The 25,056-nt window shown below is 54.5% G+C and overlaps 1 protein-coding gene across 1 annotated transcript in view; it reads right to left on the reverse strand.

The window, feature by feature from the left end:
• Positions 1-1,584: 1,584 nt before the first annotated feature.
• The window catches only part of C19H3orf20 (chromosome 19 C3orf20 homolog), a 61,795-nt gene continuing 38,323 nt past the window's right edge, over positions 1,585-25,056 (reverse strand). The window contains exons 9-15 of the mRNA XM_042236434.2: positions 22,166-22,289; positions 20,631-20,883; positions 15,802-16,105; positions 13,685-13,792; positions 12,470-12,612; positions 5,997-6,131; positions 1,585-5,376 (exon numbers count right to left, since the gene is read on the reverse strand). Coding sequence (XP_042092368.1) covers positions 5,280-5,376; positions 5,997-6,131; positions 12,470-12,612; positions 13,685-13,792; positions 15,802-16,105; positions 20,631-20,883; positions 22,166-22,289 — 1,164 coding nt within the window. The 3' untranslated portion in view covers positions 1,585-5,279. The remainder of the gene's footprint in view (positions 5,377-5,996; positions 6,132-12,469; positions 12,613-13,684; positions 13,793-15,801; positions 16,106-20,630; positions 20,884-22,165; positions 22,290-25,056) is intronic.

Raw genomic sequence — 25,056 nt, forward strand, 5'->3', positions numbered from 1 at the left:
CAAAAACAGACAAGTAGACCAGGGATACAGAACAGCCAGCCTAGAAATAAAGCAATGTGCCCACGGTCAGTTCTTCCACAACAAAGGAGGCGAGAACATATAAGGGGGGAAAAGACAGTCTCTTCAAAAAGTGGTGCTGGGCAGCTCCATGTAAAATAATAGGATGAGCACGTTTCTCAAACAATATACAGAAATAAATTCAAAATGGATTAAAGTCCTGAATGGAAGACTGAAACCATAAAACTCCTAGAAGAGAACATAAGCAAAATACTCTGACAGAAACTACAGCAATATTTTTGGGGTCCATTTCCTAAGGCAAAAGAAATAAGAACAAATATAACAAGTGGACCTAACTACACTTAGAAGCTTTTGCGCTGCAAAGGGAACCGCTGACAGAACAAAAGACAGCCTACGGAATGGGAGAAGTTACGTGACCAACAAGGAGTAAATATCCGAAATACACAAACAGCTCTTAGAACACAATATGAGATACGATACAATAATTTTTTAAATGGGAAGATTTGAATGGGCCTTTTCCCAAAGAATATAGATACCAAGCACATAAAAAGATTCTCAATATGCTAACAGAGACATGCAGGTCAAAGCCACAATGTGATATCACCTCACACCTGTCAGAAGAGCTAACATCAAGGAGTCTACAAGCAACACATGCTGGAGAGGATATGGAAAAAGGGAACCTTAGTGCACTGTTGGTGGGACTGTGAATTTGGGCAGTCACTATGTAAAACAGTACACTGCTGCTGCTGCTAAGTCGCTTCAGTCGTGTCCAACTCTGTGCGACCCCATAGACGGCAGCCCACCAGGCTCCCCCGTCCCTGGGATTCTCCAGGCAAGAACACTGGGGTGGGTTGCCATTTCCTTCTCCAGTGCATGAAAGTGAAAAGTGAGAGTGAAGTCGCTCCGCAGTGTCCGGCTGTTCGCGACCCCATGGACTACAGTCTACCAGGCTGCCCCATCCATGGGATTCTCCAGGCAAGAGCACTGGAGTGGGGTGCCATTGCCTTCTCTGGTATGAGGTTCTTTAAAACACTAAAAAAAGAAATCCCATATGATTCAGCAATTCCACTCCTGGGTCTATATCTGGAAAAAATGAAAACACTAATTTGAAGAGAGACATGCACCCCAACGTTCACAGCAGCACTGTTTGCAACAGTCAAGACACGGGAGCCACCCAAGGGCTCATGAATGGACACAGATGCCGCACACACACACACACATGCGCGCACACACGCACACACAGGAGTATTACCCAGCCATGAAAAGGAACAGAATCCTGCCACTGGCAACAATGCAGATGGACCTAGAGAATATTATGCTTAGTGAAATAAGTCAGAGAGTGATAAATACTGTGTATCATTTATATGTGAAATCTGGAAAACAGGAAGGGATGCATGTGGGTGGTGGGGGGGACAGCCTCACCCAGGAAACACGCTGGCAGTTTACCAAAGGGGAGGGAGAGGGGAGGGCAAAGGACAGGAAGGAGAGCAGGAGATACAAACTACCACATGTAAAGTAGGGAAGGAATAAGGATATATTGTATAGCACAGGGAATTATAGGCATTATCTTTTAATAATTTTTAATGGAGTATAATCCGTAAAAATAATGAATCACTGTACTGTACACAGGAAATTAATATTGTAAATCAACTATACTTCAATAAAATTAAATTTTAAAAAATACTGAGTCTTCTACTACACAAATTATATATTTCTATTTATTTGTCTTTAATTGTTCCTGTTTTTAATAAAATTGAAGTAAAACTCGCAATTTTTACCACTTTAAAGTATACAGTCCAGTGGCTTTCAGTGTATCGAATGTTAGGCAAGCACTGCACTAATTCCAGAACATGCCCATCACCCCCCAGAAGCAGCCCATACTTTTCACGCAGGCAGCCTTCATGCTACATCCCCTAGTCCCTGGCAACCACTAATCTGCTGTCTCCAGCGATTTGTCTACTGTGTATATTTAATGTGTGGATCCATACTATATGTGGCTTTTTGGGTTTGGCATAATGTTTTTGACATTCCTCCACGTGAACCTTGATCCTTTCAAGGCTTGTTTTCTTATATCTCTAAAATTAAGGTGCAATTTATACACAGTAAAAAAAAAAATCACCGCTTCAGGCATACACTTCCATGAGTTCTGTCAAAGGCATACTATCAGGGAACCTCTGCCATCATCAAGACACGAAGTAATCCCATCACTGCCCCCTTCCGAAATGCCCTCCTGTCTTCTAATGTTATCCCCTTCCAACCACTTATCTATTTTTTCTTTCCCTATAGTTTCAACAAGGGTTGTTTCTTAGTTTATTCCCATCCCGACTGCCTGGCTTTTCTGGGGTCTCCAGGTCTTCTGATTGGTTAGAACTTGAGTATCTCTCAGTGGTCTGTTCACAGTGCCCTGGAGTTCTTTTTGTTGTTGTTGTTTTTTAATTTATTTAATTGGAGGCTAATTATTTTACAATATTGTAGTGGTTTTTGCCATACAGTGACATGAATCAGCCGTGGGTGGACATGTGTTCCCCATCCTGGAGTTACCTGGCTTCATGAAGCCAGGCCCTCAGCATGTGCAGTTTAGCTTTCTGTAGAGATTCAAGGAAACCTCTCTGCAGACTCCTAGAGCCCTCTCTGCATAGCTAGCTCCCTTTGATAAGTCTGCACCCAAATTTCAGTCCCTCCTGTCTGCCCAAATTCTCATCTCTCTCCTCAGTTTGGCAATACTGGTGCACTGTGCCTGAATTCTCCTTCCCTGGACCGTGATCCAGAAAGCATCTTTGGCAGAAAGCCGGGATGGCGAGGGGGGGGGGGGGGGGGGGGGGGGGAGACACTGTGGAAGTGACTTCCTCTTGTCCTGGTCGGTTGTGCCAGAAGGCCCTCGCCAGTATCAGTTACTCCAATGTGTCTGGAGGCAACAATCAGTCCATCTCTTTTTTTCCTTTTACTTTTTAAGAAAAGACTTATCTGTTTTTATCTTTCAGCTGTGGTGGGTCTTTGCTGCTGCACACGGGCTTTCTTCAGTTGTGGCGAGCAGGGGCTATTCTTTGCTGCAGTGCGCAGGCTTCTCTTTGGGGTGGCTTCTCTTGAGCAGATCGGGCTCTGCCGCGGCAGCTGTGCACAGGCTGAGCTGCTCCACGTGGCTGAGCTGCTCCGAGCCACGCGGGATCTCCTCAGAGCAGGGATCCAACCGGTACCCCTTGCACTGCAAGGTGGGTTCTTAACCACTGGACCACCGGTGCTGGAAGCCCCCATCTCTTTCTGTTTCATAATACCTTGGTCCTTGCGTACATTTTCAGATCCTTCTGTTTATTTAAACGTTGACACGTATTCACTTTATGTTGCTGACACTTCCAGCGTCGAGCCTTGGGTGTTTTGGTGTCTGGTATTTCTTGTCACTCACTTTGGCTGGCATTTTTAGAGTTTGGATTATGAGCTCACATTCAGCTGGACTCTCTGAGGAAGCCTGAAGAAAATACCTTCTATTCTAGTCACACGAGAGCTACGACTTCCTCAGATAGTCTCACACCTTCCCACCACGCCTGATTTGTGGACGGCACTGCTGTGGGCATGACGCCGTAGCCCCCAACCCTGCTGTTTCTGTGGAGAAAGGGGGCTTCCCCTTTCCTGCCTCCTCCCTAGGAGACAGCTGGATTGGGTAGCACTGGACAATTCTTTGAATGTCTGGGTAATCCCCTTATTAACCTTATTAACAGGTTAAATTCAAAGAAGGTTCTAACTTTCTGTATTCAATTCCTGTCTCCACACCTCTTCCTAGTAGAGTTACCAGAGGCAAGTTACATTCCATCAGTGGAAGACACCCCTGCTCACGCCAGCTCACTTTTGGCCCGATTTCAGTGTGGCCAGCACCCTGCGTGGGGCCCGGGGCCACCCTTTACAGACGGGTGTGTGTTTCCTGTGCACGCAGCCCTGAAGCGCACAGCTGAGCGTGCCGGCCCCGAGGGCGCATCTGCAGTGAAGTTAGTGGCGAGCTGACCTCTCCACTAACCCTCCCCCGGAGTCCTGCCCGAGAGGCTGGAGGGCCCTCTGCACCAGGACAGGGGCTGACGGTGCCTCCCTGTGCCTTCGGGTCCTCCTGCGTTCTTGTGCTCAGGAGGGGAGGAGGGGGGAGCAGCAAGACGCCAGGGACCCCTGACAACGACCAGGCCCTTAAAGTCAGAGGATGCAGGCAGAACACAGAACACAGAACATAATTTCAAATCCATTCTTAGGGGAACAAACGTATAATTCAAAAAGGCCTTTGAATGATACAAAGGATAAAAATTAAACGTCAAAGAATCGAACGTAAACACCATCTATTCACAGAGGGGGCGTAAGGAGCTACATGTGGAGCTCGTCCCGGACCAGGGCCTGAGGTCTCTTCTGGGCTTGCAGAGCAAGGCAGAGCCTCTGGAGTCCTCGCCCTGCTGGGGAGTGGCTCTTGAGAGCCTGTGACAAGTGGACCCACAGCTGATGTGACATCGGCCCCACTCAGGGACCACCAAGAAGGAATCGGAACCACCGAGGGGGCTGCCATCTCTGAGCTCAGGGGAGGAGCATCCAATCCATAAAAGGGTACCGGGGCTGGGCTCCTGGGACGCCCGCACGTGGAGGTCACGGGGCTCTGGCTGTCCCTGCGCCACCAGAGGCCCCAGGGTGCACCCCGTCCCTGCCCTGTCACCTCCCCCCAGGCTCCTCTCCTCCCCATCCCCGCCCCTCAGCCCGCCTCCTCCCTTGTTTCTCCACACACACCCCCGCCCTACTCTCCCTTCCTCTGTCTCTTCTCCCACCCGCCTGGCTTTCTCTCTCTCTCTCTCTGCTCCTTCTTCCTCTCACCCTGTTTTCCACCTGGGCCAGAACCTGGGCCCTTCCCTACCCAGCAAAGGCCACTTGGCCCCACACTAAGCGAAGCTTAGTCCCACCTGAGAGCTCCCCAGGGTTCGCGTGTCATCGGCTCAGCCCCTTGGAGACCTCTGCTTCCCTGGGAGGCTTCTGGGCTGACTGCACTGGCCACAGAGGACGTGCTGGGTGGGAAGCGCCGTATCTCTAAGGCCTTGGCCTGGAAAGGGCTGTCAGGGCCTCCGGCTTCGTAGGAGCCAGCGCGTCCCACGGCCGCACCCGGATGCTGGCGGCACGCTCGTTTATTAGGCTGAGTTCAGAGAAGGGGTGGGAGGCTGGAGAGGCAGGGCGGGGGCAGGGGCGCCCAGGAGGGGCGTGGGCGGGGCTGCATCTGGGCCACGCTCCGGGTGCCCACAGGGGTGGCATCACTTCTTGGAGGCCTGCTTCTTCCAGGTGGCTGTCTTCTTATTGCTCTTCCAGGCTTTGTTGAGAGCACGCAGATCCAAATCAGCCTGGATCAGTCTAGAAACCAAAGCAGAGAGAAGCAGGCGCTGGGTGACGGGTGGAGAGGGCTGGTCTGCCGGCACCTGGACCTCCCTGGCCTGAGCCGGGGGGCGGGCCCCACCGCCTCACAGCTGAGGCCCCTGGGTGTTGCTCCGGTCGGGGGTCCTGGTGACACCTGTGACCTTCCTGGTGCTCAGTTTGGCTTTTCTGTCTTCATGAGAAATAAGAGGTTTTCACGCAGAACACGATTTGCTTCACCGTTACTATGGCCAGCGCGCTGGATCTTGAAGGCCTAGGATGTTTCTTGCCAGGAGGCAGCAGGCAGTCTCAGAGCAATGGGCCTGGGCCGTGGGGCTTCGCCGAAGTCTACCAAAGGCCTCCATCTCCACCACCCAGAGCACTGCCAGCAGCACCAGGGAGCCGCCTCCAGGGCCAGCTGGACATTATGCTGATAAAAAAGGCCAGACGTCCCGGATTCCTGGAGGACCCATGCCCGGGGGGGCAATGACCTGCCCAAGGCCACTTGGGCTCACGAGGCCTCTGCGGCCTGTGGTGGAGCCGGGAGACCTTCCATGAGCCACACCCATTCTGCAGACCACAGGAGGGTCCCTGAGCCCTGGGCCGGGGTGGCCACCTACTTCCTCTCGGCTTCGGTGGAGGGCTCCTCCAACTTGTCCCCCAAGGCCAACGAGGAGAGGCTTCCTTGGACGTCCCCCGAGACCGCTTTCTTGGATGAGGTGGGGTCTTCCAGGCTCGGGATGGAGGCTATAACGCTGCAGGGGAGGCAGGGAGGGGAGGGAGCACTCAGTGGAGGCACAGCAGTGGGGAGAGGGGGCCCAGGCCAGCCGCCCTGGCTCTTCGCCAACCCGTCAAGGTTCCGGTTCCGAGAAAAGGGCGCTGGAGCTTCTCCTCCCGAGGTGGATGGAGGGAGGACCCCCTGGGACCCGAGACTCCCTGGAGCTCAGTTTCCCTGGCTTCTGTTTACAGCTGGACCTGCCCTTAACCCTGTGTCTGCCACATCGGGTACACCCAACGCTGACTACTGGAAGTAGGCCAAGGGGGCTCCACAGGGCAAGCAGAGAGAGGCACGGAGGCCCAACAAGTTGGTCCCCATGTACCGGGTTAAGGGCTGACTGCGTCCCCCCTGATCCTCAGGCTGAAGTCCTAACCGCTGGGACCCCCAGAATGTGACTTCATTTGGAGATGAGGAGTAGAGACGGAGCCACACCAGAGCAGCGTGACCTCTCATCTACCTGGGGTCCTCACAAAGCGGGGAGTGTGGACGCAGACACGCCTGGGGGACGCCTCGTGAGGACAGCCGTGCTGCCCGGCCCGGGAGCCCCCAGGAGCGGGAGTGGGGCGTGAACAGACCCGTCCCTGGTGCCGTGGAGGGAGCGCGGCGGCCACGCCTCCGTCTGGCCTCCGGCCTCCTGAGACTCCGGGTGGCACCTGCTCAGGCCTCTACAGTGCTCACCCCTCAGTGCACCTCAAGGCTCTGCAGCCATCACGGACGATGTGCTCTCTCCTCAGAGAGCCCAGACTCTGGAGGCGGCTCCCTGGTGGGCTCCCCTGGGCTGAGGGCGTGGATGGCGTGAACGGAGGGGGCCCTCCCTCCTGGCAGCTTCAGGGGAGGGCCTGGCGGGGGCGGGCTTCTCCCTGGCACTGGGCCCCACCCTTCACGGCGCCCTCCTTGCACCGAGCCTGCGGTGCAGCTGAGGAGGAAAGGCTCCCCATGCTGGGCCCGGCCCGCCGCCAGCTGCCCCTCCGTCCACTGGCGCTCCTCCTACCGGTGTAAGCATGCTGTCAAGCGGCACAGCCGGGAAGCGCGGCCCCTCGTGGATGGTGGCACTTCCCAGTTGACACGCCTCTGCTTCAGTTTATACGGAACACTACAGTTTACAGAGCCTGGCGAGGATTTCATGGGCACTTACAGCACTGTGCTCCCTGTTGGAAACGCACTCTTCACAGACAGCTGGTCAGCTAAGAAGGGGTTCTGGCATTTACGAGTGTCTTGTGGTCGACAGAGAGCTTCACAGGGTGCCTGGAACCTTACAGTTTGTGAAGCACGTTCCTAGCTCCCAGCTCAAGGCCATCTCCAAGTCTGGGTCGAGGGCATCTGGAGTTACAGGACGCTCTGGAGTCAGCGTCACAGCCCCTGTGGCTGGTGGGGCAGGCGATGCCTGGCACCTGGAGTTACAGGACGCTCTGGAGTCAGCGTCACAGCCCCTGCGGCTGGTGGGGCAGGCGATGCCTGGCACCTGGAGTTACAGGACGCTCTGGAGTCAGCGTCACAGCCCCTGTGGCTGGCGGGGCAGGCGATGGCTGGCAAAGGACCCGCTCTTTCAGACCTCACCTCAGTCTGCACAGTGCCCCCAGGCTTACGGGGCACATGGCAGTTCACGAAGCACGCTGTCATCGCAGAGCACATCACCTCTCAGAGCTTCTTGTTCCCTTGACTCCCTGCTTGACACGGTCCTGGGAGCACGGGGTCCCCTCCCTATGGTAGCGGGCAGGTGGCTGTCTGATGCCGTGTGCGGGGCACTGTCCGGCCCCACCTCTCCTGGCACCTGTCTGCCTTCTCTGCTCCCTACGCCAGTGGAGGGGCTGCAGGAGGGGGTCCTCGCCTGCCAGGCCTCTGTAGGGGGCTCACCTCCTGGAACATCGCCCAGCGGCTGGGCCAGAGCCACGGCTTCACTGTCCTCTCCCCACCGCCCCCTGCCAGGCCCTGTGGGCAGGCCCAGGTGGCAACAACCACAACAGCGGCGGGTGGATCTGTGTCTGCGGCCCTGAGTGTGGGCCAACCTGCCTCCCTGGGCCCACGCCCTCTGAATCCAGGTGGCAGCAGGGCTTCCCTGCTGGCTCAGGCGGTAAAGAACCTGCCTGTGATGCAGGAGAGCCAGGTTCAACCCCTGGGTCAGGAAGACCCCCTTGGAGAAGCGAATGGCAACCCATTCCAGTATTCTTGCCTGGAGAATCCCGTGGACAGATGGCGGCTACAGCCCACGGGGTCGCAAAGAGTCAGACATGCTTAGCAACTAAACCACCACAGACAGAGGTGGCCGGAAAGCAGAGCCCAGTGGGTGCGTCTCCTGAGACCTCCTCTGCTAGTCACATGGCGGGGTCCCCTTGCCCCCACCCAGCCTGCCCCTGTGCCCTGGAAGGGCTGTGGCTCGCCATGTCTTAGGAACTCAGAGCGCCACCAAGGGGAGAGGCGGAGTCGGGCAGAGCAGGAAGGGCCCTGGGTGAGGGGTGCCCAGTGGAGGAGTCACAACACGAGAGGGGGTGACCCCAAAGGGAAGGCGCCCCCCCCCGATCGCTCCACAACCCCCAGCCAGGAGCGCACCTTGAGGAGGCCTTAGCGCCTGGGGCCTATCAAGGGCTCCACTTCCTCTGGCCTTGCCCCTCAAAGCTGCCTGGGCTACCCTCCTGCTCAGACCACCCCCGCCCCTGACTGCCAGCCGCACCTGCAGTCTGGGAATCTGATGGCCCAGCCTCCATCACCCCCACCCTGGGGGGTGTCCTTCCTGCCCCGGGTCGTGTCACCACCCTGCCCTGGTCCTCTCTGCAGCCCAGCGTGCCTCTGCCCACGGGCACCCATCGCAGGGCCTGCCAGCAGCACAGCCTGCCGTGACCACAAGGAGGCCTGCCCGAGCCTCATGAGGGCGGTGGGAAGAGCAGCCGCCAAACACCCAGGTGGCAGCAGCTCAGACTCACGAGGCGCCACCTCCCCAGGACATCACCCTGCATCCTCCCAGCTGTCCTTCTGACCCAGCTGCTGCCCCCCGGCCCCGGGCTCTCGTGACCATGCCCGCCTGCTGAGCCCTCCTGCGGTGGGGGGCCCCCTCGCACACTGAGCCCCTTATGCCACTGCCTGAACCCTGCCGCAGAGCCGCAGTGTGTCAGAGAGAAGCCAAGGGGGTGAGGAGAGGGCGGGCCGGCGCGGAGGCGTGCTGAGTACAGGGCTGCCGGGGCCGGAGGCTCACCATCTGCTGGATGTCTGTGGTCTCCAGGCTGGCCCTGGCTCCCAGCTGCGGCTCTGGGACCGGGCCAGGAGCCTTCACTGGGCCCTGCGTAGGTGGCCCTGTCCTGGGGGTCAGAGACGACAGCTGGGGCCATGCCCGCAGCGTGCTGCTCCTCCCCTGCCTCCGCTCAGCCTGGCTGGCTGTGTGCTGAGGGGCCTGGGGAGGCTCCCTCCTGGGTGGGCCTGTGTGGGAGGAAGGAGCCGCAGCACGGAGCAACCCAGAGACCTCCTGAGGGAAGGCAGGCTCACCCCGGGCTGCGGGCTGCGGGACTGATGTGGACCGGTTGGTGGGGCATGGAGGGGACGATCCAGTGGCCGGAGGGAGAACGGGACCTGGTGCTATCGGAGTGGAAAGCGGGGACGCGGGGGGGGGGGTGGCCTTTGAGACCAAACCAGCACTCGCCCCCAGGAGCCCACGAGCTGAGGAAAACAGCCCCTTTCCTCCCTGCTGTGGCAAGTACCCACAGAGCATCTCCGTTCCCCTCTTTTAAAACTGTGAAAAGTAACATAAGATTTATCACCTTAACAGCTGTTCAGTGTACAGTTTAATAGTATGATGTATATAGCATGACGGATGTTCACATTGTTGGGTAACAGATCTCTTGAACTTTTTCATCCTGCAAAGCTGAACCTGTCCCCGTTAAACAAGCCTCCCCACCCCCGCCCTTGGCAACCACCACCCGACTCTGTCTCTATGGACCTGACTGCTGTAGGGGCCTCACATAAGTGCAACCGCACAGTTATTTGTGGTGTGTCTGGCTCATTTCACAAAGAAAGAAGCGTCCCGGTTCATCCATGTTGCAGCAGGAGTCAGAACTCCCTTCCTTTTTAGGCTGAATAGTACTCCACTGTGTGGGCAGACCACGCTTTGTTCATCCACTCACCCATCGATCGGGCGGCTTCTCCAATGCTTAGTGCACTTCACTCCCTTTTACGCCAGTTTCCGGCCCTATGGATGAGCAACAGTAGTGCAGACCCAGGTCTTGTCCACCTCAAAATCCCTAGGGCCAAGCGGAAGGCTGGGCAAGCGGCAGCTGATTAGAAACTGACCGAGGGGCCTGACGTTCAGGCTGCAAAGAGGTGGCCTCTGGAGAGAGGGCTCTCCCATCACTGGAGGCGTGCAGAGGTGGCTGATGATCAGCAGACACCCTGTATGCCAGCCTCTTCTTGCTCTGACCCGGCCTCTGATGGCTTGGGACAAAATCAGCCCTCGGTCTTCATTCAACAGGCATTTCCCAAGGGCCGCCTTTGTGCTGGGCCCTGAGAAGAGGATGCGAAGACAAGAAAGCGGGGATCCAGGGCTGGCGGGGCAGGGCTCCCAGCCCTCCGATGGCTTCACACACGCCGAGACCTGCAGCCACTTCCCACCCTCTGCCTGGGCCTCACGGAAGGGCCGGCCTCAGGCGGCCCTGCCCCCCAGGGCTGTAGGAGCCTGGGGCCTTCCCGGGAGCCCTGCAGCACCCCCTCACTGGCCATGCCCTGGGCACCCCCACTCTCATGCTGTTTGTCACAGTCAGCCTCTGAGAGGACCCAGCCCCAGCCATGGTCTGACTGCAAGACACGAGAGACCCCAGGCAAGAACCACCGGGCTGAGCCCAGTCAGACACAATAACCAACGATTCTCTGGCTTCACACAGCTAAGCTGGGGTGATTTGTTTCGCAGATACAGACAGTAGGAACTGTTGTTATGGCAACATCTCCTGGTAGAGATTCCATTCCCTTTGCCCCTGAGTGCTTTAAAACTGTCAACGTTAACAGGCCTTTTGAGAATTAGGAGGCGTCCTACTGGTTTCTAATATTTTCAGGAATCTGCCCCTTTCCAACTGCAAGAACCCGGACTGTGTGCATGTTGCGGGGGCGGGGCGGGGGGGTCAGGTGGGAGGGGCTGTGTGTGAGTACGCACCCATGAGCGCACACCTGTATGACTTCCCCATCATTTCTCAGAAAGTGTGGTAAGCATGACACCGGTTCCCTCCAGGGCCCTTAAACACAGCAAAGTAGGGACCTGGCGCTCATTTTAGCACTACCAGCAGCACCGGGCACCGTCGCGTGCAGCCTCTCAGGAAACGCTGGGGAGCGTCTGGCCGCCGCCGTCCAGGACAGGGCGCAGCGCGCTTCCCCTCACCTTCCCACTTGACAGACACACAAGCAGAGGCCCAGGGAGCCTGAGCGCTTGGCCCAGATCGCACAGAGAGGTGGTCTTTCTGCTGCCTCCCCCGCTCCTTTCTATCGCAGGCGTAGGCAACGTCTCCCTCTGTAGCTCATCCTTTTGAGGACGGCTATCCCTTGTGTAACAGTCTTTGGCAGCTCCAACACCCCTCAGTGGAGGGCCGGCCTTCTGAGCATTTCTGAAAGGGCCTCCGCCCATGGCTTGGCTCATCTTCTGTTTGGCCCCTCCAGCCGTGTCTCCCCTCCTCGTTCGGTCTCGGCGTATTTTTACTTAGACCTCGCAGCCCCTCTGCCTCCATCTTCCCTTCACCTGGGATTCCCGATGAGCTTGTCTCCAAGGACCTCCAAGCCCCCCACTTTGAGTTTCAGCCACAACGTTCCTCTCCACACCGTCAGCGTCTGCCCTTCCACAGGCTCCTCCAGCTCCTGCCTTCCCCACTAAGCATTCCAGGATTCTGGGGTCGCGGCCTGACCTCCAGGTCCCTCCAGGAGTGGATTTCTCCCCAGACCTCTTTAGGGTCAGGCAGACATTCTGATAAAGCCCAAACTCAGCGCCCTGGGGAGACACTGGCGTCAGGACTCCTAGAAAACTGAGGGCCTGGTAGGAGGTGCGGGCTACCGGACTCAGCACGTTGGGGGCGCAGTCAGAGGCAGGCCCGTGATGGCGGGCAGGCAATGCTTCTTAGGCAGGTGCTGCCCGAGCACTCAAGAATCCGTGCAGACTCCCAATACCATCGTCAGCAGCGTCATAACCCCAGGCTTGTCCCTGGACCAGGCGATACCCTCTTGCCACCGAGACACCTACCTTTGTTTGTTCCTCCTGCGCCAAGGGGGGCCCAGGCACCTCCCACAGCGCCAGCCCCTCCCTCCCAGCCACCCTGCTCTGCGCCCAACCCTCACCCCACACGTTTCATGCTTTACCTGAATTTGTAGTTCTCAGGCAGGAAGTAGCCCATCTTGCAGTCCTGTCGAGCCTGGAAGATCTGTTTCAGCAGATTCTGCCTGCTGAAGCCATAGCCGTTCAAAACGCAGCCCCCAAAGAGTAGCTTTCCCCCAGCGAACATCTGTTGACACACAAGAAGGACACAGTGCAAGCTGCCCTCGGCACTAAATCTCAGGATGGGCCGCTGGCTCTCAGGGCCTGTTCCCGGATCCGAGCCTCCCTTTGGTGGCTCCAGGGAAGGGTGTGCTCTTGCCCAAGTGCCCCAGTGAGTGTGGCTGAGCCTGTTCCCTAGCCAGACCTCTGGGTCAGAGGGCGGCCTCACCGTCCCAGCCTTTGCTCCCTGCAGGCCTGACCGGCTAAAATGCCCCTTCGCAGAGCCCTGGGGCGAGAAAGTGTCTTTCTTCTCAGAGGCCCCCGACCTGCTCTGCCTCTAAGCCACTTATCCCGTATCGCTGATCATCTGGTCCTGGCGGTCGGGGGCCCCCTGAGGGCAGGAAACGTAGTTTCTCCTACTGTTCTCTGAACCCCTAACCCTCTGTGTGTCAGTCTCAACAAGAGAGGCCTGTCTGAGGTTTCTATGCAAGGGTACCTGTTTGTTGCAGCCCAAACCAACAAGGAAACAAACATTCAACAGAAGGAACACAAGTAGAGAAATAGATTCTTGTGCTGCAGGTAAAAATCATAATTAAAAAGCAGGATCTCAAAGTCAGAACATTCTTGGACAGGCCAGATACCAAAATGACAGCAGGGTATGCCCCAGGGCTCCCCATAGCGCCGGTGCCGGCAGGCACCCAGTGCGAACAATGAGGCCATCTGGGGGTGATGATAGAGTGATTCTTTTTCTAAACTGCATTTTCCAAAATCTCTACAACGAATACGCATGCTTATACGATATCCTGTATTTAGAAAAACAGTACTTAAAAGTAAACAGGTGAAGAGGATTTGTTTCTTTGGGTGAAGCATCCCTTGCCCCTCAGCCTCCTGGGATGGGGACATGTGGGGTCAGCCTGGGGTGGGAGGCTGGGTTCAGGGGACGAGGGTCCAGGCTGCAGCCCCGGCTCAATGTGCTGGGGGCCTCTCGGTCTGTGCTGCTCTCTGGGCCTTGGCCTGGCCCCTACGCCTGTGATTCTGCGAGGGTAGCGGCTGCAGAGGCCAGGGTGGTGGGCAGCGGGCGGCCCTGGGCCCTGCCTCACCAGAATCATGCCCTGCATCACAGCGTACTTCTTCACCAGCAGGGGCGGGTCCCTCTGCAGCGGGCCATCCAGGTCGTAGCGCAGCAGGCGATAGGGGTCGTGCCGGCACTGCCGAGAGAGAAAGCAGCGCCTGTCGCCCCCATGCCAAGGAGATGCACTGGGTTTCCCGTGTTCTCAGCCAAGTTGGGCTCCCCCGAGCCACGAACCACAGCCCCCCTCTAACTCCTGCCCAAGGGCCCTTGAGCCCCTGCTGTGACCGTCCCTTGACCCCTCCCTTGACCATCCCCAGAGGATGTCTTGGGTCCATTCAGAGCCCTCTACTGGTGAAGGTCATTGCAAACATGACTGCTCACACCATGTGACATCCACGAGCCAGCCTCCTGGGGTCTGCAGGATTTGTTTCTCCCCTTTACCTGGGAGAAGCCCTGCAGAGATCTGCAGGTGGGTCCTGTTCCTGGGGGTCCCCCTTTCCAGGACTCCTCCTCGATCTATCTACGCTGGCTGGCTGCCTCTCTGAACACTCCCCGTCATCCAGTCCAGCCAGAACCTGAACTGAACGTATACTTCTGGGTACAGCCTGGTCAGTCCAGAGTAAAGCTGGTCTCTCTCCTCTCCTCCTTGGATGCCACAGATCCATTGATATGACTGCTGTGTAATGTGATGTCTTCTGATTTTATCTGTCTTTTGTTCCAGGTGCCCCTAGCTATCCTGTCTGCCCTTTCAGTTTAAAATGTGAAACCGCACCCAGGATTCTAACTATCAGAGCAGAGGAACATCAGGGAACATTTCTGCCTTAACCGAAGACCCCAGAATGGTGGAACCAGAGTCCCCGTGAGATCCAACACCATCCCAGGCCTGTCCTCTGTCCTTAAATCCCGCCGCTCACTCCTGCCCTGCTTCACTCACCTCGAGCCAGACCTGTACCATTCACACTGCCCACACTGGGCCCCCACGCCTTCCTGGACTTCCAGACAATTATTCGTGAACAACGAATAGCCCTGAGATAAACTAAAGTCAATGCTAATCTCCCACATGGCCAGGGATGATACCCATACATGGGCAGATGCAGAGCAGGTACTCGGTAATAATGCTCATGGGATCTAACGAAACTGGAGCTGGCTCCAGAAGATACACGTGGCTTTCATGTACGAGCCCCCTAGGAAGTCTTCCGGCATCTGATCAGAAAGGTTCCACTGGCAAGCCTGAGCCCTGGCTGGCGTGCAGACCCGAGGGGGGACACTCAGGGGTCAGGGAGGTGGCACCCCAGGGAAGAGGGCTGGAGGGGCATCCCCAGCGCATACGTGGAAACTTAGCATCCGGGTTGCAGCTGGAGGAAGAGAGGGCCCAGGGCACCGAGGCTCTGCAGGCAGTCAGCAGGAGGACGCGGAGCACTCGTGCTCACATGTGCTCACACCTGGGCCCTCTGCTCCCCGTGGTCTGAGGACGAGGTCACCCTGTGGAGCGTGCCAACCCTGCCGGGAACAGCCAAGACTTGGGAACAACTCTGCAGAAAGGGGTGGGTGGATTCCAGGCACGCCTGACTGACTGACCCCTGGGACTTCAAGCACAGTGAGCTGGAACCTGGCGCAGCCACTCCCTACCCACCATCGCACAGGCCGCTGCCTCCAGTGGGAAGGCTCACCCACCAGCAAAAGCCTCTCTTCCTGGGAGCCATGGGATGACCCTGAGGCGGGTGGCCCTGTTCTGGGATCCTACAGGCCCTGTCCTCTCACGGCCCTCGCCAGGGCTGCCATGAGTGACCCCCTGGGCGCAGGACCCACACTGGGGTGCTCGGCCACGAATGCTCCAGAGCCCTGAGGGTTCCATGGCGGGCACGGCTCCTCTAAATGGTCTAGTGCGTGACCACCATGTGCAGCTTGTGGCCCGGAAAAACCGTCAGCACCCTGATGGGTCTCAAGGTCAGAACAGGCCCCCACCTCAAGTGGTGACATTCCTTGGGGACAGCAGGATGAGTGGGAGAGGGTAGGAAGAGCGTGTTCGAAGGCCCAGGGGAAAGGCGAGGGAACAGGGCCCCTGGGCGCTCAGTCAGAGGCCCAGCGCACCGCAGCCCCGGGGGCGTCCCCTCCACCCGCCTCCTGGGCCTGCATGGGACTCACCTGGATGCAGGGAGAGGCGCGGCCCTGCTGCCGGTGGCTGTAGAGCACGTCCAGCAGCCACTGGAGCTGCCCCGACCTGGTGGGGTTCTGGCCTGACACGACCCCAAACACCAGCACCTGGCTGGGGTCTCGGGGCGCTGACAGGAAGCGCTCCAGCTCCACGTCGGACACCAGGGGCGCCCGCACCAAGCACCTGCAGCCGGCCCGGATGTCCTCTTTGCAAATGAGCTTCCGCAGCACCAGGGGGCAGTCGGAGAGTGAGGCCGCCCACCTGGTGGGGCTGCGAACCTCTCTGGCCTTCGCTCTGCCAGGAAGAACAAGCAGGTGGCACTCAGTGGGCGGGGCGCAGGCTCCAGCAGCCCAGTCCCAGATCCAGGTGGACAAAGGCCACGTGGCCGCAGAGCTGGAGTCGAGATCCAGGCAGTTCTAGCCTGGCCTCCACCACTACTGTGCAGCTCTGCCTTCAAGGGGGCCCCTGACCTCTCTGTGCCTCAGTTTCCTCTGGTGCAAAGCGGTATTCACAAGGGAATCCATCCATCCAACAGACTCTAGAATCATCCTGAACACCTTTCTTTCTCACATATCTCATGTCCCATCCAGTCTATCAGCAAGCTTGTCCACTCTACTTTCAAAACAAATTGAGGATGCGACCACTTTCCCTGCCCACACTTCTAGGAACACACCTAAACCTTCAACTGCTCTTGTGTGGCTGCCTGCAAGTGCCTCCTAATGGGTCTTTCAATTATCCTGTTATAACCAGGTGGCTCAGCTGGTAAAGAATCCACCTGCAATGCGGGGGCCCTGGGTTCGATCCCTGGGTTGGGAAGATCCCCTGGAAAAGGGAAAGGCTGACCACTCCAGTATTCTGGCCTGGACAATTCCATGGACTCTATTATAATCCATGGGGTCGCAAAGAGTTGGACACGACTGAGTGACTTTCACTTCACTTCTTAACCAAGTCACATCCAGACATGGACAACTTATGATTATCAAAGGGGAAAAGAGTGTCAAGGGATAAATTAGGAGCTTGGGATGAACATACACACACTACTGTACATAAAACGGGGCTTCCCAGGTGGCCCAGTGGTAAAGAATCTGCCTGTCGACACAGATTCATGGGTTCAGTCCCTGGGCTGGGAGGATCCCCTGGAGGAGGAAACGGCAACCCACTCCAGGATTCTTGCCTGGAAAATTCCATGCACAGCGGAGCCCGGTGGGTTACAGTTCACGGGGTTACAAAGAGCGACTGCACACGCGTGTACATACAAAAGATAAACAACAAGGACTATCCTATAGCACTGGGAACTCTACTCGGTATTTTGCAATAACCTGTAATTCCGTAATATTTTTTAAGGAAACTAACCTGAAAATGTGTGTGTGCGTTTGTTGTGCGCCTGAAAGGTTATTAATCAACTGCGCTGTTATACGTAGTCACTAGATCGTATCTCTTTGTGACTGCATGGACTGTAGCCCACCAGATTCCTCTGTGCGTGGCATTTCCCAGGCAAGAATACTGGAGTGGGTTGCCATTTCTTCCTCCAGGGGATCTTCTTGACCCAGAGATTGAATCCTCATCTCCTGCACTGGCAGCTGGATTCTTAACCACTGAGCCAGCAGGGAAGCCCATTAATCTATTACACTCTAATTAAAAAACGTTTAAGAGCCAAGTCACACCATGTCACTCCTCTCTTCCAGCTCCCATCTGCACAGGATAAAAGCCAAAGTCCCTGCGATGCCCTCCCAGCCCGTGCTTGATCCGGCTCCTTTCTCAGCCCCTTATTCTCCTCCAACATTCTCACCTTTGCTCGCTGCACCAGCCGCTCTGGCCTTTCTTCACCCTCCCACCTCAGGGCCTTTGCTCCTGCCGTCCCTGCTGCCTACTTGGCTTCACCCCCAGACACCCCCCTTCTTCATGTCTCTGTGCAAATGTCACCTCAGCAACACCTTCTCTGACCGTCCTGTTAGGAACTGCGTCCTTCCACCACCACCAAATGGCCCCTGGCCTTGCCTATGTTCCTTAGCACTGCTCACAATCCAAAACGATACACATTTTGCCTATTTATTTTGGTTATTTCTCCATCCCAACAGAACAAAAATTACGTGAAGCCATGAGTTTGGAGAGTTCTACTCAACAGGATAATGGTAAAGATTCAATTGTTGCTGTTCAGTGGCTAAGCTGTTTCTGACTCTTGTGACCCCATGGACTACAGCACACCAGGCTCCCAAGTCCTTCACTATCTCCCATAGTTTGCTCACATTCATGTCCATTGAATCGGTGATACCATCCAACCATCTCATCCTCTGTCATCCCTTTCTCCATTGGCCTTCAGTCTTCCCTAGCATCATGGTCTTTTCCAATGACTTGGCCTTTTGCATCAGGTGGCCAAAGTATTGAAGCTTCAGCTTCAACATCAGTCCTTCCAATGAATATTCTGGGTTGATTTCCCTTAGGATTGACTAGTTTGATCTCGTGGCAGTCCAAGAGACTCTCAAAAGTCTTCTCCAGCACCATAATTCAAAAAAAATCAATTCGTTGGCACTCAAGTGTTCTTTATGGCTCAACACTCACATCTGTACACAACTACTGGAGAAACCATAGCTTTGACTAGACGGACCTTTGTCAGCTAAGTAATGTGCTGCTTTCTAATATGCTGTCTAGGCTGGTCGTAGCTTTTCTTCCAAGGAGCAAGCGTCTTTTAATTCCATGGCCGCAGTCGCCATCTGCAGTGATTCTGGAGCCCAAGGAAATGAAATCGGTCATGTTTCCATTGTCTCCCCATCGATTTGCCATGATGGGACCGGATGCCATGATCTTAAGTTTTTTGAATGCTGAGTTTTAAGCCAACTTTTTCACTCTCCTCTTTCACCCTCATTAAGAGGCTCTGTAGTTCTTCTCCACTTTCTGCCATTAGAGTGGTATCATCTACATAACTGAGGCCGTTGATATTTTTTCCCAGCAATCTTAATTAAAGCTTGTGATTTATCCAGCATAGCATTTCACATGATGTACTGTGCATAGAAGTTACATAAGCAAGGTGACGACATACAGCTTATTGCACTCCTTTCCCAATTTAGAACCACTCAGTTGTTCCATGTCTGTGTCTAACTGGTGCTTCTTGACCCACATAGAGGTTTCTCAGGAGACAGGTAAGGTGGTCTGGTATTCTCAACTGTTAAAGAATTTTCTGCAGTTTGCAGTGATCCACACAATCAAAGGTGTTAACAATAGTCAATGAAGCAGGAGTAGATGTTGTTCTGGAATTCTCTTGCTTTATGATTCAACAAATGCTGCTAATCTGAACTCTGGTTCCTCTGCCTTTTCTAAACCCAGCTTGTACATCTGGAATTTCTCAGTTCACATCCTGTGGAAGCCTAGCTTGAAGCATTTTGAGCATAATCTTGTTAGCGTGTGGAATGAGAGCGACTGTATGACAGTTTGAACATTCTTTGGCATTGCCCCTCTTTGGGATTGGAATGAAAACAGATCCTCGTAAAATAAAATGGACAGTCGCTGTGGACCTACAGGATCTAGAAGACATGCACATGCTCTGTGACAGCAACTTCACATCCAGGAATGTCCCAGCCAGAAAGAAGGGCATACGCAAACACCGGCATGGTCTGTCATTACCCAAATGGTGAGCAACTAAATATTCGTCAACATTAGGATGTACAAAATTTTTAGTGTAATCCGACAATAGATTATTATATAGCAATGAAAAGAGGCAGAATTTTGCCACACAGAACAACATGGATAAATCTCACAGTGTAACATTGAGCAAAAGACGCCAGACCCAAAAGGATACATACTGAACGGTTCTGTTGAAATAAGTTAAAAAATAAACACTAAAGGGAAATTCTATTTCTTGGGGCTGATGGGGTATGCTCACTTACAGATACACACTAAGCTAAACACTTAGGATTTTTTTTCATTTTTCTGTATTTTATAAAAATTCTTAAAGCATATGAGATACCTTGATCCTATGCATTTTTCTAAGTTTTCTTGAAACCTCATCAATCAGATGGTGTCACTTCCTGCCTCACAGTTGCAGAACAGCTTCGTCTGAGGCTCACGGGTCCGCCTGGCCCGGCTCCTGCCTGCCTTTCTGTGCTGACTTTGTGTCCCTCTCCCGCGTTCCTCACGATGCTCCACCCTGGTCTCCTCTCTTTCCCTCACTCACACCAGACTCGTTCTTGTCTCAAAGTCCCTGTGCTTGTTTCGTCCTCTGCCTCATGTTCCTTCCCCATCCTTGTTTCTAATCCTTCAGGCCTCTATTAACATATCTCTTCAGAGCTGCTTCCCCGACTGTCTAGCTAGAGGAACACATCCCACCCCCTTCCCAGTCACTCTCCATGCTTGGGGCTGGCTGGCCTTTTACCGGACGGTAAGCATCCTAGTCTTTGCAGCGCCGGTGGCCTCAGTTACAGTGACGCACCATTTTTGTCCTCACAGGAAAGTGACTCCAGACCACAGATGGATGAGTGGGCGTGGGCATGTCCCAGTAAACCTTACTCTTGGGTCCTAACATTGGAATTTCCTATCATTTCACATGTCACAGAAAACTCTTTTGATTTTTTTCCTCCTAAGCATTTAAAAACATAAAAATGATTCTTCGCTAGCCCATAAACAAAGCAGGCAGTGGGGGGTCAGACTTCAGCCCTGGCCGTAGCTTGCCAGCTTATGCTCTAACCCTTTCTACTTTCTTCCCAGGCTTTATCCCCATCTAAGATATTTTAGCTGCTCACAGGCCTCTCTTCTGTCTTTTCTCCCTCGGGTTTGTCCACCGTTGTGAGCCTCCTACCCCTCTTAGCATCTGACACATGAAGCCCACCTGCGTGGAGCCACGGCCTTGGTGTGGAACTTGCTGGGCTTCTTCCGCGTGGGGCTCGCAGGAGCCGACTCAGGCTCTTCCTTTGAAGGCCCTTCAATCAAGGACTCGGGTCGGGCTGACTGCGACCGTAGCAAGAGCGTATCTCCGGAGTACAGACTCAGCTTGGTGCTGCGCTCGGGGAAGAGCCCGGACTTCAGTCTGGTCCGACTGCCTTCCGCCTCTTCCTTTACTGGGTATTTGATGGTGAACAGGCCTGTGGACAGAGGACCCTGGGGTTGCTCCCCTGGCCACCGTGCCTTCTCTGAGGCTGCACGCTCGCCGCTCCTCTCCGGCCTGCACTCCCTGGAATCTGATGCAGGACTGCCCCCACTACTGTCGTCTGGCCCAGTGCTCCCACCCCGGTGCGGGGGGCGGGCCACTCAGAGCCAGCCGAATGGAGGAACACATCACCTCGATTCTGGCCCTCTGTCAAGAACCCCGCTCTGATCCCTCCTGCCCCGTGGGCCTGTGTTTCGCTCAGCTTTGAGTTCTCACAGTGCTCAGTGTAGAGGCTGGGTGCCCAACGTGTCCCGCTGGTCCCGGTGCCTCCAGCTCTGTTATTTGCTGTACTGACTGTCTTTTGTTTTCTCTACTAGACTGGCCAGAGACCTCCCATTTCTTCATTCACTTACCAAACGCTTCCTCAATGTCGGGCATAAAGATGATCCTGCACAGGGCTCCCTGCCTCTGGGAGCTCCAAGCAGGAGTTGGGGACAGGGGTGGGAAAGCAAAGAAATATCCATAATGCTAGGTGGGAAGACTTATGATTGGAGCGTGGACAAAGTGCTGTGGGAGCCCAGAGGAGTGCGTGACAGTCTGCCAGAAGGCACAGGAAGGCTTTCCAGAGGCAGGGCATAGCTGAACTGAGTATCTGGGGAGAAGGAGCAACTCCCCAGGGAGGCTGTGGGGGGCATCACAGCCCTTGTGTGCCCAGCCAGGGGATGGCATGGGGTGGGAGAATCAATGTTTCTTCATACCCAGGCCCATGAGCAGTGAGGAAGAGAGCTCAGACGTGGGAGGGGTCTCGAGGCCAGCCAGCCCTGGAGACTCCACAGGCCTGATAGGGTCAGCCTGGTGACTTGGCTGTTTTCCTCTCTTCTACCAAGACCTTCAACAAGGGGAGGAACAGGAGGTACACGTGGATGATGGGCGATATGGGAGATGGAGCCAAAAAGTGAACCTGTGTGGGTGGGTGTGAGGACAGAGAGAGCAACAGAAAGACCAAGAGAAACCCAGGAAAAAAGCAATCACGTGGAGACATAAAGACGCACAGAGAGCTCTCAGAAGCTGAGGTTGGCAAAGGCCGCCATTATCAGCTGAGCAGCCCTGAGGAAGCTCCTTCCCCACTCTGAGCCTCGTCATCCCATCACTAATGGGGAATCCTGCTGCGCCATCTCCCAGGGGTGGTGAAGAGCTGTCCTTGGAGGTGACCTGAAGGTGGCCCAGGATCTGGGAAGCCCTGGGACAGGACTGCACCCTCGTTTCTGCCTCCCTACCTGCCGCCAGCAGGATGGAGTTCATGAACTGGGACACTGTCTTCTGAAACCGCCTCTTGATCTCTGCCAGGGCCCGGCTCATCTTAGATATCTTTTCGTCCACGGTGCTGATTCTGCGGGTTATCTAGGGAGAGGCCGAGGGAAGGGCATCAGCAGCAGCCCCACCGGGAGCCGTCTGCCCGGTCCAGTGACCACAGGCGTGGCCCGGCACAGAGGATGTGCTGTCCTTGCAGGGGACCCACCTTGTCCCCTCGGCCCAGCGAATTCCTGCAAGCTGACTCAACCTGCCTCAAATGTCCCCCTCCCCCAGGGATGCTGGTTGCTCTGGGCAGAACTGTTCCTTGCCTTGGACCCCCACTGTGCTCTCTATGGGGTAAGACAGAGATTAGGTAGCCCTTTGTGATCAGCTGCATGGGAGCCTGTCTCCCCAGCCAGACTCCAACCTCCTGGAGGACAAGCGTCGGCTCTTGGTCTCCCTTGTATCTGGGAGCCAAGCACACAGGAGGCGCTCAGTTTATGCTTGTTGTATTAGGAATAACTGGATGGCCAAATGCCTCTCGGGAGCCTCTGCTGCCTGTATGACCCTCAGAACCCTTTCACCCTGCTGGCAGCTGGGAGGCCACCGTGTGCCAGGTTCCATAGACTGACTGGTACCCATGGGCGCCAGGCCAGGTCTCTAGCTCAGTTTGGGATTACTGCAAAGGGCCACCTTGGCTCCAAGGCTCCTGGGAGGCAAGTTGAGGCCATCTCTGCTTCTGCTGGGGTGGATCGAGGCTCAGCTTCTGGAGTTCATGCAATCAGTGTCTGACTTTTTTTCCAGGAAGTCCTGGCCGACTTGCTAAGCCAGCAGTAATCACTCTCCACGCTGAGCCTGCACACCTGCTCATTCCTGGCTTTCCTGCCCTGGATTCTGATCACATTTTCCTTTATCCCTAAAACTGCACCAGTCCCCTGAAGCAGGGTCCATGATGTCTGTATCTCCCACTTCACACAGAGGAGGTGGGAAGCAATTTTTCCCCTGAAGAACTGAAGCCTCAAGTAGAGAACAGGGTGGGCGGTGGACAGATTTTTGAAGAACAGTGACGTCAGCTACGTGTCCCTTTTTGTCCTGCAGGCAAGGCTTCTGTAAAGAATGCCCCAATTAACAGCAAAGCCTCAACCATCCTTCTGATGGTTGGTCCCAACCTCTGTCTCTGGGCTAATTTTATTTATTTTTAATTTATACCCAGTCTGCTTCCAAAAAGCATTTGAGGCAGTACTGGGTGAATAAAGCATTTAAAATGAGGCATTTCCTTGCTTCCAAAGTGCTGCCTTGATAGAAATATTTAGTGAGGAGCCTGACTGCAGGGCCATAAAATCTGGGACTGCCACTCTGCCTGTCACTCTGATGGGTGGTTCCTTCCAGGGTAATGCGTGTCTGGGGAACCATTTAACAAGTTTTCCAGTGACAGGGACTGTGAGGGAAGAGGCCACCTTACCCGCATCCCTCAGCTTCCCTAGATGACTACAGGTTTGCTGCTGGGTGACAGGTAGCCCCAAATACACACACACACACACACACACACACACACACACACACCTCTGATGGAGCTGAACTGAATTTTAAAATCACACACACACACACACACACACACACACACACACACACCTCTGATGGAGCTGAACTGAATTTTAAAATCACACACACAAACACACACACACACACCTCTGATGGAGCTGAACTGAATTTTAAAATCCCAGGAAAGAAGTGTGGGAAAGTTGGGTGGGCCTTTACACATCACTATACAAATGGGGAATCTGAGACCCAGGAAGGGATGGTAGATGAGATGGCCCGAGGCCCCCTCCTAGACAAGGCTCTCTCTCTCAAGATTTCACATAAAAATATCGAGATGCTTAACCTGCAAGCGAGGCTTGACATTTGGAAATCCTGCTTCCCACAATAAGCTTGATAGTTCCTCATTTGTCGTTTTTCTGGTCAGAAGGTTGTAAAATCCAGTACACCACCCTGCATTCTCAAAGAGAAGGGGTTGCGACGAGGACGCTTCAGGGCACGTCAGTTTCCTCTGTCAACATTAACACCTAGACTATCACCCAGAATGCAGTGGTTTTCAGAAGCTGTCTTAATGTATTTGCCTGTTTATCCCTACACTAAATGTCCCCAAGACAGTTATGTGTTTTGAGTTATGACGTCCGTATCTGATTTCAGTGCCTTTAGACCATGAAAGTTTTCTACCTTGCTTTATGTTGCTGGGTATGTTCCAGTGTTTCCTACTTTAGAGTCTATGGGAACTTAAGTAGAATTTATACCCTGCTGTTGTGTGAAAACTGTATATCTAAATCCTAAGTACGTTGAATCGGTTCATAGTGCTCTTCATGTCTACTGTATCCTTCTACTTTTTCCAATCTATTAATTCTGCTAATTTTTGAGTTTCATATTGAAACTCCAACTAAAATCTTAATTCCTCTACTTAAAAAATAACTAATCTATAGTAGAACTGTATGTAAGTTTGTTCTGTATTTTTCAGATCTCCTGTAAATGTGCTGTCATACTTTTATAGTTTAGAAGAAAGCGTCACAGCGTACTTGTTAACAAGCAGCTTTCGGCTCCCTCCTGCACAGTCCGCCTCTGCAAGCCTCCTGCCGTGGGAATCCCACCTTTAGGTTCCTGCTGCAGATCTGCTAGAGATATGAGGCAAGCTGCACATGTGGTTTTGGATGTTCCTGAAGCCACATTAAAAGTTCTCAGAAGATGAAATCAATTCTAATAACATATTTATCTAACACAATATGTCAAAAATATGATGACTGCAACATGTAATCAAAATAAATGATCAGTAAGAACCGTGACATTCTCTTTCCATCCTGAGTCTTTGAAATGCAGCGTGTGCTTT

Source organism: Ovis aries, chromosome 19 (assembly GCF_016772045.2).
Source record: "Ovis aries strain OAR_USU_Benz2616 breed Rambouillet chromosome 19, ARS-UI_Ramb_v3.0, whole genome shotgun sequence".
In the NCBI taxonomy this organism is placed as follows: Eukaryota; Metazoa; Chordata; class Mammalia; order Artiodactyla; family Bovidae; genus Ovis; species Ovis aries.